This window comes from Delphinus delphis, chromosome 12 (genome assembly GCF_949987515.2).
Source record: "Delphinus delphis chromosome 12, mDelDel1.2, whole genome shotgun sequence".
Lineage (NCBI taxonomy): Eukaryota > Metazoa > Chordata > Mammalia > Artiodactyla > Delphinidae > Delphinus > Delphinus delphis.
In genome coordinates, this window is record NC_082694.2 from 6,526,854 (window position 1) to 6,539,941 (window position 13,088).

The window sequence follows — 13,088 nt, forward strand, 5'->3', positions numbered from 1 at the left end:
AGTTGTCATTGATTTAATCCAAAGCAGAAGCAAAACTTCACACAGATAATACTGGAAAAAGTTATTCCACAGATAAAAGGCTGTGCCTCTATTTGTAAAGTTAAAATGTAAGAAATACTGAAATTTCCTGTGGTAGGACCAGTTTCACGGAATATTAAGTTCAAACTGTAAAAAGAAAAATTACTGTGTATTATCTGACATCAGAATAATTTCAGGTCACACGTCTGATTACAACTTAAATAAAAGATAACATAGCCCACGGACCTCAGGGAGATCTTCAAAAGGACTAATGCATGCCTAGAATTCCTTTCACATCGAAAACTCCACTGTATTTATGATTCCTTCATCTGAACGCCCCATCAGGAACAGTTTCATCCATGCAGCCACTCTCTTTGAAGCCTTGAGACTAGGTTTAAGTTACACAGAACTGGGCTGAAAAGGAACGCAAGCTACTTACGGGGAGCGCCTTCTGCCATCTCAATGGCTGTGATGCCGCAGGACCACAGGTCACTCTGCAAACAAAGCGGGAAGTTAGGACACTGTCCTTGCTGTGAGGCCCCCAACTCACCACTACTGATCGTTCACACAAATGACGCACTTGCATTCTGTGGGGTACGAACCAAAAGGAAGTTTGCCAGGAAATTAAAAGCACAAACACATCTGGAGGAACACCTTCCAAAAGAATGAATGAAAGATGCAATAAAGACAACACTGATTGTTAATTAGAACCGCTCGTATCTATGATTGAACAAAGTTGGTTCCCCGTTACATCTTCTCCCTACCCGCCCACTGTGGGCTCTGCAGTTCATCATTTCTTCATTTCTTTCCAAGCATTTGATGATTTAGACTCCCAGCCTAGACAGATGTTTACTCTTATGTTTTATGACAATATCTCGAACTTAACTATGCTGTTAAACGTTTAAAGGCTAGAAAATACTCTTTATGAAAGGTCCTCAGAAGAATTAATAAAATCCACCCTCGCTCACTAAACGGAATCAGGCTGCCACGTCTCTCTACTCTTCCTTTAAACTTAGGGGTGTGAGATAAGTTAAGTGCATGCAGTCTTTCCCTTCTGATTCCCCAAAATATTAACTTTAAAATTTGAATTATACTCCTTTTTTTTTAGGCTACGCCATGCGGCTTGAAGGATCTTAGTTCCCCCACCAGGGATCAAACCCGTACGCCCTGCAGTGGAAGCGTGGCGTCCTAACCACTGGACCACCAGGGAATTCCCTAAAATTTGAATTTTAGCTTTCTCCCCTACTCAAATACAAATTCCATGGGGACAGGTATGTTTGTCCGTTATTCACCTTTGTATCCCCAGAGTTGTGACTACCATGTGGTAGGCATTCAATATACACTGGATGACAGATGAGGTTTTATCAGCTAATTTCTTAAAATCCAAACAAGATTTTCTAAAAGCAGATAACAGATGTTTTTTCATCATTAGCCTTCTTTTGTTTAGACACTATCCTAATAGAGAAATTTACTTGAAGTTGCTCCGTTGCAGGGTTTTCCTGAATAACCTATAACTCTGCTATGGAGACTCAAGCACATGTGTTTTATCACAAGAATAAAGAGGCCCATGAACTGCTCCCTTGTTTTTACGGAGTTTTCTACACCCTCAGGTCCAAAGAGCAATTCACCACCTTAACCAGAAACTAATATGGGCAGCATCCGTGGTGGGACCACCAGGTGTTGACGCTCCCTAGGGTGACGCAGACAAACGACGCCCATCTCCTCTCAGGGGATCCCGGAAGGCTTTTCTCGATACTAATGGAGCCTCTCCAGTCCACAGAAAACAAGGTAACTGACATGACAAAGACTGGAAAGTTAAAATTCAGAAATGGTAAGATACATCTAAAGGGCGGAACACTGCCTCTTCAGCAAGGCAGTGTCATGCAGAAAGCGGGAGCTGGGGGAGAGGGTGTGATAGTCTTCACTGAAAGATACTCAACCACCAACCAACCAAATACAACGTCTTGTCCTATACTGAATACTGGTCTGGACAAACCAGGTGTAGACGAGCTGGGTCTAATTATGGACTCTGCATTAAGGAATCACTTTTAATTTACTTAGGTATGATAATATTTTGGATGCATTAGAAAGGTTTTCAAATTTTAGAGATACATAATGACATAACAAAGAGTGAAAACTTCTAAAGTCTATAATCTATTTGAAAATATTTCAGCATATAAAAACATAAAATAAATATTCCTCTCCACCACAGGCTCACATTGAGTTCCAGTAGTTGGGTATTTGTAATAAATACTAAATACACTGGCGTGCTGTAAGATAGGAACTCAATTGTGAGTATCATTAACACGTACATCAACCACTCTGACTCATTTACTTAAGGCGACAGAATTTTTAAGTAGTTTTTACAAACATATTCAACCCGAGTCTGATGATCAAATATGGGTTTTACATCAGGATCAAAAAGTGCATTATCGATACAAGTCCCTAGAGGTCACTCTAATAGTTTACATATATTTGTGACCAAAGCAAAGCTGCAAAGCTCTTTAACAACACTCTAAAATTTCACACAGACGAAGCTATTGCTATATATTGCCAGTATTTTTAAAATAATAAATATCTGATTATAATATATCCTTCAAGTTAAAAAGAACGGCAAACAGGGCAGAAGCACTGAATTTACTCAGGACAAAAAAATTTCTACCGACAACGGAGTGACACACAGCCCCACCCCACCTTGAAAGCAGCATCGTACTTAGTAACAGAACAGGGGGGATGCAGAATGGACTAAAAAAAAACAGCCTCAAGATACTGTCCCAGCAGAGGTGCCCCTGCAGCAGGGGTCCATGTGGTCCTCAGTGAAGCAGCAGGAAGGGGGACTGGAGGCGGAGCCCCACCCGCAGGAAGGCAGGGCCGGCGCCTCACCCTGTAATCATAGGTGGCGTCGGGGTTCTCGTCACAGGCGATGACCTCGGGAGCCATCCAGTACGGGGTGCCTATGAAGGTGTTTCTCCTCCCCACGGTCCTGTCCAGCTGAGCACTCACACCAAAATCCACTGTGGCAGGAAGAGGAAGGAGGGGAAGGAGAACACAATTAACAAACCAGTCGACGGCAAGGTGAAGAATGGGAGGACCAGAGGCCTTCAGAGTAAACCACACAGAAACGCTGCACAGACTGCAACCTCCCACCAACAGGGATAAGGGGCACCCTCCCCAGGGCCAAGCCACCAAGACGGCAGACGCTCGACCAGCCTGGGAGCTCCTGGGACGCTGGACCCGCCACCTCCCTGAGCACCCCAACAGCGACCGCCAGAGGGACTTCCGGATGAGCCAGGAGCACGGGGGAAGGGAGTCAGGAGCGAGACTAAGCAGTAAGCCCAGCTCCCAAGCCTTAAATAAGACAGAAGGAGAAACGGTGTAACGTTTTCAGCTAACTGCACTGGGGCAGGGTATTAGATCACGTGGCACGCCCATCACATACCAAGCTTCACCTCTGCGTTCTCGGTCAGCAATACATTCTGGCCCTTGATGTCCCGGTGAATCACGTGATGGATGTGGAGATGCGCCAGTCCCTGAGCAGGAAAGTCAGGTCTGGATTTAGTTCTCTGTCGCTACAAGGGACTAGCCCAGAACACACCCTTTATAATGAAGTGTGCACACAGGCCAGAAGTTTCTGGGAACATAAGATTCAACCTCAGTGCATTTCCAGCAAGACATCACCCATGACACCACACAGAGAGAGGCACCCACGATCCCAATGGGTCAGGGTTACCACCTTCTAGCTGCTCCCCAGCAGGACCATCCGCAGTGTCTCTGCTGTCATTTGCGCTATTTGTGTGCAGGGTGGCTCCTTTCCCACGCTGCACGCCTATCTTACAATGGCCGACCCTGGGGGCAGATCTGAACTACACGCACCCAGGGGAAAAGCAAAGGGCGGGAGTGGGCTTTAAGGTCTGGCCCTTGAATCCAGCCTGGTTTTCCCACCAAAGAGCGACAAACTGCTAACTACTGATCGACCCGACCTCCACCCCACGTGCAAAACAACTCTGCCATCAAAAGAGCTTTATGTTCAAGTATCTTTCTTTCCCAAGGAAATAAATCCTACTGGGCACACAGCACTTTCTGATGACCTCGCATCTGGAACGAAGCCCAGAGAAGGCCTCCGATGAGAGGTGGTGGGAGAACAAAAATACAGTTTTCATCCAAATATGGTCAGAAAGCCCAAAAGGCATCATTCTCACAACTCATTTACTTGTCCTGACTTTAGCTAGAGAAGCCAAATCGACAGCCTGCCTCCGTAAGCTACAAGCAGCCTATTAACTCCCCAACGTCTCAATTCAAAAAGCGCAGATGAGAAGTAACGACTCCTTTGATTTGTCCTGTTTAACTTCTTTGTGGGGTTTTATTGTCATCGTTACCTTGTAGGCTATGAATTAAATGTAACAGCTGCCCTAGAACATTCATTTTTCTAACATGGGGGTTTCTAAAATCATTTACCAGTCTGCCTGTGAAACAGAAGAGAGCTTATGCCATGGCTCTGTGTGTTTCTCCAGCACTCGGGATGTGCAGTGTTACACCACAAAGCACCAAGTAGGGGGAAAGCACTAAAAGGCATCTTCATGGTATCGTTAGGAAGAAACTCCCTCCTTTCAGCCCGGTGTACCTTTGAACAGCGGAAGAAGAGATGAAAAACTAGAGCTTCCCTCTTTCGTAATTCCTACTTTTATTACTTCAGTTCATTTTTTATTCTCTTAATGTTCACAAGCCCCCCTTCTCACACTTCTCCAGAATTATCTTAGCAGCAGACGTTAAGCAGCCACGTCTTCTCAGACGAACGTGGCCTGCCTGCACTCTGGTTCCTGTCGAGCAATCCCTGTCCTAGGGCTGCGGTTACTGCCTCTGGGAGGGCCCGCTGCTGGCGTGTCTGCCAGCTCGTACAGCGCAGGAGCCCGAGCCGCGAGGATCTGCGCAGCGGACACAGTCTTCCTGAATGAAGGGCCTGGGAGGGAGGGCGTGTTCCACCGCCCCCGCCATGGTGAGCTACAGTCCTTCCACTTCGGCAGAGGTGGCAAGTCCAGTACACAGTCAGCGTCTGTCCAAGAGCAAATGAATCAAGGTCCACAACTCGGAAACACGGTCCTGTAAGTCCGTCGCATTCACAGAATGAAGCAGCAGTCAAAGGCCATCTTCGGTGCCGGTTGGGAGAGGCTGTAACTGCCCACACTCAGGATGATCTATGCTGGTTTCTATGAAAACGCGAGGCTGCCGTGTGGATGGTGACCATGGAAACGGGCCGGAAGGAACACGCGGCTTCGTGTCTCGAGGCTCTCGGTGGGCCCAGGAGAGCTTTTCTACTGCCGTCTGAGACCCGCGTGCCCACAACTCTCAACCTGCTGAGATCTTCACTCCACAGCAACTGACTCTACCGTCCACCAAGGAACGAGGACGTCTGTCACCACAGAAATCAGCCCCCGGCGTGCCTCTGGGACGCCCTGCTTTCCTTCCCCACGAGCGGCCTTCTCACCACTCTGCTCTCTCTTTCCCAACACTGACTCCCGTGACCCGTTACGAACACACATGAGTACATGATACTGACTCTTTCAGAAGCTTCTGTTTGAGGTTAGTCCATTTAGACGTTCGTCGTAGGAAAAATTCCCATCCTAGATGAAGTGACGTGAAGGAAACTCTCGTCTCAGGTGCCCACGGGGGCGGAAAACATCTGCTGCATCTTGAAAAGATGTTCATTGAGCTACTATGTTCAGGTTGATCTGGGGCCTCAAGCAACCTGGGCTTCTTTCAAAAACTGCTGTCTTGAGTTCAATGGTGGAAAAACGGCTGCATACACTTAGTTACCTACCCACGTGTTATATTAACTGATTCCTGACACTGAAACTCATTTACTTCTCATAATAATGGTACTTCCTTCATAGGACTGGGACCTAGATTTTACATATGAAGAAAGTAAGTCTGAGAAGTTGAGTAACGTGGCAGGGGATGTGCAAAAGGTAAGCAACAGAGGCAGGACTCGGACCCAAGTCTACCTCACTTGAGGCCCATGCTCTTAGCCACTGCTCTCTCCTGCCCACAGGACTCGAACCCAAGTCTACCTCACTTGAGGCCCACGTTCTTAGCCACTGCTCTCTCCTGCCCACCCTGAGTTTTCGTTATCAAGATAATAAATACACCTGCCCACTCACTGAACTCCCTCACAGCAGTACAGGGCAGGAGGCTTAGCTTCCCATGTTAAGTCTCCTATAATAACCATAAAAGGATCTTGATATTTTTATAATGAAACTTGTATGTGATGATAAGAAGACGGGGTCTCCCATCTCACCCTCTACAACTGGTTTTCCTAGGGGAATTGTCTATTGTCAAGGGCTTTGTAAACTTTCTAAATAAAAAGAAATTCAGACTACCTCTGTATTCTAGACAGCATTTTTTAAAACCTGCAGTCCTCTATGAAACTTAAACGTAAAAAGTGGAGTAAATTTATCTATAAATAAAAAATAAAGTAACATTTTTTTTTATTAGTGACAGAAACGTAAGAATTAGATTCCAGGTCAACTCCATACTCTTCATTTTTAAAATGTGGTCGGTAAATGAAATCCAACCAAGTAACTTAAGTGTGTAATTGAGGGGTAAAGTAGAGAGAAAACCTGTGCCGGTTGACCAGAGGCAAGAGGCCCACCGGCAACTCACATGCCGTTTTCCAATACGAGATTTTCGAACACCCTGCCTGTGCTGTCAGGACAGCTCTACTACTGAAAGGGATCGTTTAGAAGCCGCTAAAACGGTAGCCAAGAACTTGCTTTGACATAAACCAGCTTTCCAGTTGGCTGTAAATAACATTAAACATTAGAACTGCTCCTCATAAATACTGTCACAGATTCTAACAGTTAATGCCGAAGTCCACAAGATGATTTTGAAAGCCAGCATTTAGCACCATTAATATTGCTTTATAAGCTTAGACACACGATTCCCATAAACACAAGAGTGAGGGATTATTTCTCCTCCTCTCCACTCTGATTTTCTTCTTCATAACTGCAGGATGAATTCAGAGAAATACCAAAAAAAAAAAAAAAAAAAAAAAAATGCTATTGTAAGTCTAGTTTCTTTGGATACTTGCCAGACTCAAAACCATGATGTGGCTTAAACTATCAAAGCCTTGGCTGTCACGAAAAGAATAACCTGTACAGGTCGCAGCAATGCGCAGAAACCCTCGGGGCCGGGCAAGTGGAAATGGAAACACAAGCCCACGCCTGGCTGCCTCAGCTGTGCCCACTTACCCTCAGGATCTCCCTGGAGATGTAGGCTATCCAGTCCTCCTTGAGCGTGTTGCCCTTGGTGTTCTTCACGAGGTCTGTGATGGACCCGGCCCCGCAGAACTCCATAACAAGCTGGAGAGAGACAAGACACGCTGCGGCCAACACGTCCCCCCAGTGGCCAGAGCATCACAGATGTCAGCACACACCGGGTAGGCCGGGGGGCAGTCTAACCCCCCTCCTTTCCTAAAGGTCTGGGCGCACGACCATTGTGGAGGCACCGAACTCCCGAGAGCATATCTCATCACACCCCATCTATTCGGCACGGACATCCGGTCCAGGAGATCGGCGTCTGCATGTTCCACGGCGCAGTCCGTGCAGAGGCCCTGAAGCCCCCCTTCTCTCCTGAGCACAGATGTAAGTGGACCGCTTGCTCCTAATCAACGCCCACTCATCAGAAATCTGATCTAAATACCCCTTAACAGGCTTTCCAACTTGCCAGTGTCTAAACTGTTCTATTTTCCACACATCGTGATTCTCAAACTATTTTATATCAACTGCGTTTAGTACAGTTTAAAAATTTTCTCTTTAAAAAGAGAAACACTATTTTTAAGTAGCACATCATTTTTTAAAAGACACTATTTACAATACCTAAATGTTTCCACAATACGAACACAAGTATATTTCCAAAGTACTTAGAAAATAAATTGAGTTGAACTATTCTAAAAATTTAACTGTGTTTGGATACGGGCAATGGAAATAAAGGTAACTGTTTCCCTTTTACTATCCTAACTTTGCAAACAGTCTCTAATGGCTTTTTTAAAAATTAGAAGAGTATTCATCTATCTTCCTGCCCTATAAGCCCAGTACCTTTGGCATAACGTGATAACCACAGATCTGACACTATCTCGGTGCCATCATCTTGAATAGAAATGTATTCAATAAGAGATACGGCGGAATATCTACAAATTTCCCTGGAGTCCACTGTTCTTAATAAATTACTGAACTAAGTTTGTTTTCTTGCAATTTGTCCCTCATTCCAACATAGTAAAGAAAGCTGCATTTAGTTGAGATTCCACACTAATTAATTTCCATCAAGTTTTTATCACATTGCTTTCATTTTCAAGCTAATTTCCTTGCTATTTTGTTACTTTTTTTTTTTTTAATGTGCCATTTTATTCCCAAAACACAAGTTAACTCTTTTTCCTGCGATGTGAAATCAACACCAAAATAAACATTCAGGACACCTTCCACTGAGAAGGCCAGGGAAGATACCAGATGTTACCCCTTTTTCTTTGCTTTTCTCTCCCCTCCCCCCCTGGAAGGTTCTTAATGCCCTTTTAAATACAAAGAGGAAACCCCCCAGAATGCTCAGGAAATGTCCGCCTACCCAGAGTTGGTCATCGTGTCCTGGGGGGCTCTTTTTAATGAAAGCACCGTAATACGTTGCAATATTTCTATGATGAGAATATTTCTTCAGCATATTTATCTCCAGCTTGATTTCCTCCTCTTCATCCTTAAAAAAAAATAAAAATAAAATGTGCAGCTTTTGAATGACATGCAGGATTTTACTTTCTCCACATGCAGGCAATCAGACGTTCCCAGCCCCTCCAGCAAGGGAGAGACACTTTACTCTTGTGCCAGTAATCGGGGACTTGCGGCGACGCATCCTTTGAAATGTGATTACAAGCTCTGCAAGAAGAAATACAAGCACAAAAGGTAAAGATGAAACAGGAAGCAGCAGGGGCAGAGGGCACGCGTGGCCTGGCTCTTCCACGGGCCACGTAACCCCAGGCAATTCACTCCACTTCTCTGGGCCTCAACTGGCTCATCTGTAAAAATGGGAGGAAAAAGAAAACTGGCTGATACTACTTCAAATGACTAGCAAGGGCTGCTTCTTTTCTAGAGAACATTTGTGAGTATAAGTCGTCCGACGCACTTAAGGTTCAGCTCTGAGAGCATCACACAGCACCATCACCCTGGGTCGGGGGCAGCGGCCAAGCTCAGGGACCCTGTGGTCCTGGATGGACAGCGCCCCCAAGAGACTCGGGCCAGTCCAGGAGCCCAGAAACATAAACACCACTCAGTGGCGGCAGGTTGTCCCTAGACTGGGCTCATCCCCCCGCCTCTTGCTTTACTAAAATAAGACAAGCAGAGGAAGAAATGAAGAGTCTGTATGAGAAGATTAGAGGGAGAATGAAGGGGACAGGTGGTGACAAAGGTCCGGAAAATAAAAATAAGTTGCTCTTGTGAATGTTGAGGTCTCCGCCTTCTCCCACACCAACCCCTCCCCACCCCGCCCCGGGGAAAACCGCATCATCGGGGGCATCCTGTGCCCTGCTGCACACACGGACACGGGGAGAGGGTAACGCCAAACCACCTGCAAAGAGTCATCCGAAGAAAGGTTTACAGGTAGCACGAGAATGAGAGGAAAGCAGAATTAAAGTGAGAAAAAAGAGAGAATGTGCAGGAATAGGGAAAACCTGCCTTGGTTAGAGAAGGGGTGTTTGAGGGAAGATAAAGAAGATCTTTGAGCAAAGCCTCATAACCAGATCTCTAGAATTCCCTTTATTTCATGTATTTTCAACAGGAAATGATGAGTGGTTCCCTAAAACCTCCTGACTTTTCTACACTGACACACTCCTTCCACTTTAGCTGATATCCTTCCCTCTCCAGGGAAGGCTCAGGGATTCTGAGCCACACAGGTACGTGTATATGCACACGTGTGCGCGCACACACGCACACACACAAAACCTACTGTTGCAGCCTAGCATCTCCAAGAACCTTTCATAAGGCCTCACAGACCTAAAGTAAGTTTGGTTTGCAAACACTGCTCTTACGGCAACATCATTAATTAGATATTAACAGTGAGACCAAATGAAAAAAGAAAATGTCTTTTTAAAAACAACTTTCAGTTCGTCATTACTGATTAATAAACCCAATACCCACGAAAACACGTAATCATCCAACACCGGTGATTCTCATGGCGATGGCTTCCAGCTCGGTCCAGATACGTAAGTATGAGACTACTGCAGCATACAGATGACAGGCGTGATTGTCATGGGACTTTGGCAGACGATGACAGAAATATGAAGCAGAGTCACATGGCCAAGCACAGTCTAGACACTAGTCTGTGTAATAATTCTCATTCAAAACCGATATATATGTAAATCACACCAAATGCATATGAATTTCAATGGCCATGGTTAAAGCCGCAATGAACAGTAAGAGGCTGAACAACTAGGATAATTAAGTAGCTTAATTCTAAACAAAACCAGGGCTTAGCCTGGCTAGTATTACACAATCACACCCCTCTATCTGGGGCCTTTACAGTGTAGAAACTTTATACTATAAAACGTAAAGGGCAACAGGTTTTGTTCATACTGGGCACAAGAAAGCACGCCCCAAGCAGAATTAGGAAGCCCCACCCATCCACAGCTGTATCTTACGTCACATTCGCGCCCATGCTGTGGGAGGACCACCACCTGCCGGCACAGGGGCCCTGCTCTCTCTGGATCGCAGCTCACGACTCGCCGCCCACAGTCTCTGGCTTCCTGGGCAGCCAGGACACCCCAACGAGGCCTGTCGAGACTGACACATTCCTAACAAAAATGAGCGCGAGTCTGGCCACAGCCTCGCTCCTGCTGGAAAGGAGGTGGTGTTACTCCAGGATTAGAAAGTCAACTAAAGGTATGATTTTTTTCCTCTTATCCAAAACCAGTAAACCTGTAAGGATCTGGGGTACAAAGACTAAACAAAAACAAAAGGAACAATGCTGAACTAGAATAGGGAAAAAGCAACACACTACTGATTTTCATTTTCTGTGCTGAGAGCGCAGCCACTCACTTCATGCAGTAATGTGTGCCTTCCCGGACGGAAGGCGGGGCTTCATTGCTCCCTCCCTAACCCTTCCTAGGGGCCTCCACCCGCCCCCCACGCTGCCTAAGTCACCCCAGGGTCTTTAGTCCCTGTGATGCTCTGCCAGTAGGTTTCACTTCTGGACAGAAAGCAAACGCTACCTACAGTTCTCCCACAAGCAGCTTCCTGAGCAATAATTAAGGGTCTTGACATACTGTGACTGGTTTTGACATATGTTTTCTTTTAGTGACAAAAACCAGTGTCTTCCAGGATCTAACGCGTTCACCGCTCTGTGTAAGAACAACCAAGACCCTCCATCGGCACCTGAGGTTTCTGGAGCCACTGAGTTAAAATCCTCCCACATCTTACACGTTTAAAGATCCCCGTAGGCTTAAATGCGGTACTGCTCACCGGTGTGAAAAGCACTTAACATGCACACGGGCAATACTGTTGGAGGACCATCACGGCACAACACATCTCCCTGAACCTAAGATGCTGCCAGACAGACACCCAATCACTTTTCGTAACGAAACTATGATTCACCATCAACCATGAGACGCAGGCTGTAACATCTTCGCAACTGGGCTGCAAGTTACAAACAATGAAATATGACATAAGAACAGCTTAAACACAGTTTGGTAACAGCTTTTCTAATATGACTGAAACATCCAAATATTTTCCGAAAATACAGTAATCAGATCGATGTCTCTTGCCAGAATACGTCCGGGGTCTTAATAGTCAAATCCTGGAAGCAGATGAAACTGAACTACAAGTACTGAGAGGAAAACATACTGTCCTCTCAAATCATCATTTCAGGATAAGGATTATATATACTTTGAAACATTCCTTCTGTGGCTTCTCTGATTTTCAAATAGATGGCTATTGCACAGTTTATAAAGGAAAAAGGCACTCAGCACCACTAACTGTCATTCACTGTCTAATTATGAGTGCCCACCTTGGAGGAAAAGCATCAGAAATGCAGAATCTACCAACAGTTTGGAGCCAACTGCAGCTGGAATCCTAATCACGACTAATGCTTATAATATAGTGTCTTACACGGTGTCTTTAGGGTAATAACGAACCAACTTCTGAGTTCGAATCTCCCTTCAGTCATTAGGTGAAAACAAGTTTGCTGTTCTCATTCCAGTATTTAAACGCATGCGCACCACCACCAAAAACAAACACCTCATTTTGCCAGAAAAGATACAGCGGAAAACAGACTTAGAACAGACTAACTGCATTTTAAAAGCGATGACAAATCCCACATTTGCAAAGAAAGTGGATGTAGCAAAGCTCCATGAGGAGCTTTTTTGTGATATATCCAAGTGTCCCGGCCGAGTCCAAACACCTCTGCCCTTCATCCTCCCCTTTAGGAGGCCACAGTCACGTACAGATGGAAAAAAAAAAAATTAAGGGTCACTTGAGAGAGGAGAGGGGACATTTGGGGAGGTCTCCTCCAGGGATGAGGCAGCTGCCAGCCCCCGGTGATCTAAGGCAGCTGATGCCAATTAGCATTCTGGACTCTCCCCAGTGGGAGCAAACTCGGCAGAAAAGGTCTTTGTCTCAGGCTAAGACTAGGGAGGAGTTTTCCTTTGCCTTCCTTGGCTGCTAGAGGAGGGGGGGGGCGGGGGGCGGGAGTGTACATCTGAATCGTGGTCATCTTCAAAAGCAGCTGTGGGTTTGGGAGTCATAGGAAAAGTCCTGTCCACTCCACAGTCTGAGCACAGAGCAGTGCATAGGACTAGTAGGGTTTCTTAATGACTCCTTAAAATGTTGTTTAAACTCTCTTGTTACCAAAATTCTGTCTCCTTCCACTGCCAGCAGGCAGACCTCCAATGAGCCCGACTGGGAGGACCCAGGAGGTCTGGGGGGTGCTCCCCCCAGCAGCCCCTCCTTACAGAATTAAGCCTACTCATTAAGAGCTGAACAAAAACAGGAAGGGCCATTCATTATTCACTCTATCTTTACTAGATGGAGAGAATACTAATAAAA

The 13,088-nt window shown here is 45.7% G+C and overlaps 1 protein-coding gene across 25 annotated transcripts in view; it reads right to left on the bottom strand.

The window, feature by feature from the left end:
• Nucleotides 1–13,088, bottom strand: part of MAP4K4 (mitogen-activated protein kinase kinase kinase kinase 4) — a 171,125-nt gene that overhangs the window by 49,944 nt on the left and 108,093 nt on the right. For all 25 annotated transcript variants that reach the window (XR_009521496.1, XM_060027250.1, XM_060027236.1 and 22 more), the window contains 5 exons: nt 8,629–8,754; nt 7,263–7,373; nt 3,458–3,548; nt 2,902–3,032; nt 458–512 (listed from right to left, as the gene is read on the bottom strand). Coding sequence is in view for 24 of the 25 variants with exons in the window: in XM_060027250.1 (XP_059883233.1) it covers nt 458–512; nt 2,902–3,032; nt 3,458–3,548; nt 7,263–7,373; nt 8,629–8,754 (514 nt within the window). In the remaining variant the exon portion in view is untranslated. The remainder of the gene's footprint in view (nt 1–457; nt 513–2,901; nt 3,033–3,457; nt 3,549–7,262; nt 7,374–8,628; nt 8,755–13,088) is intronic.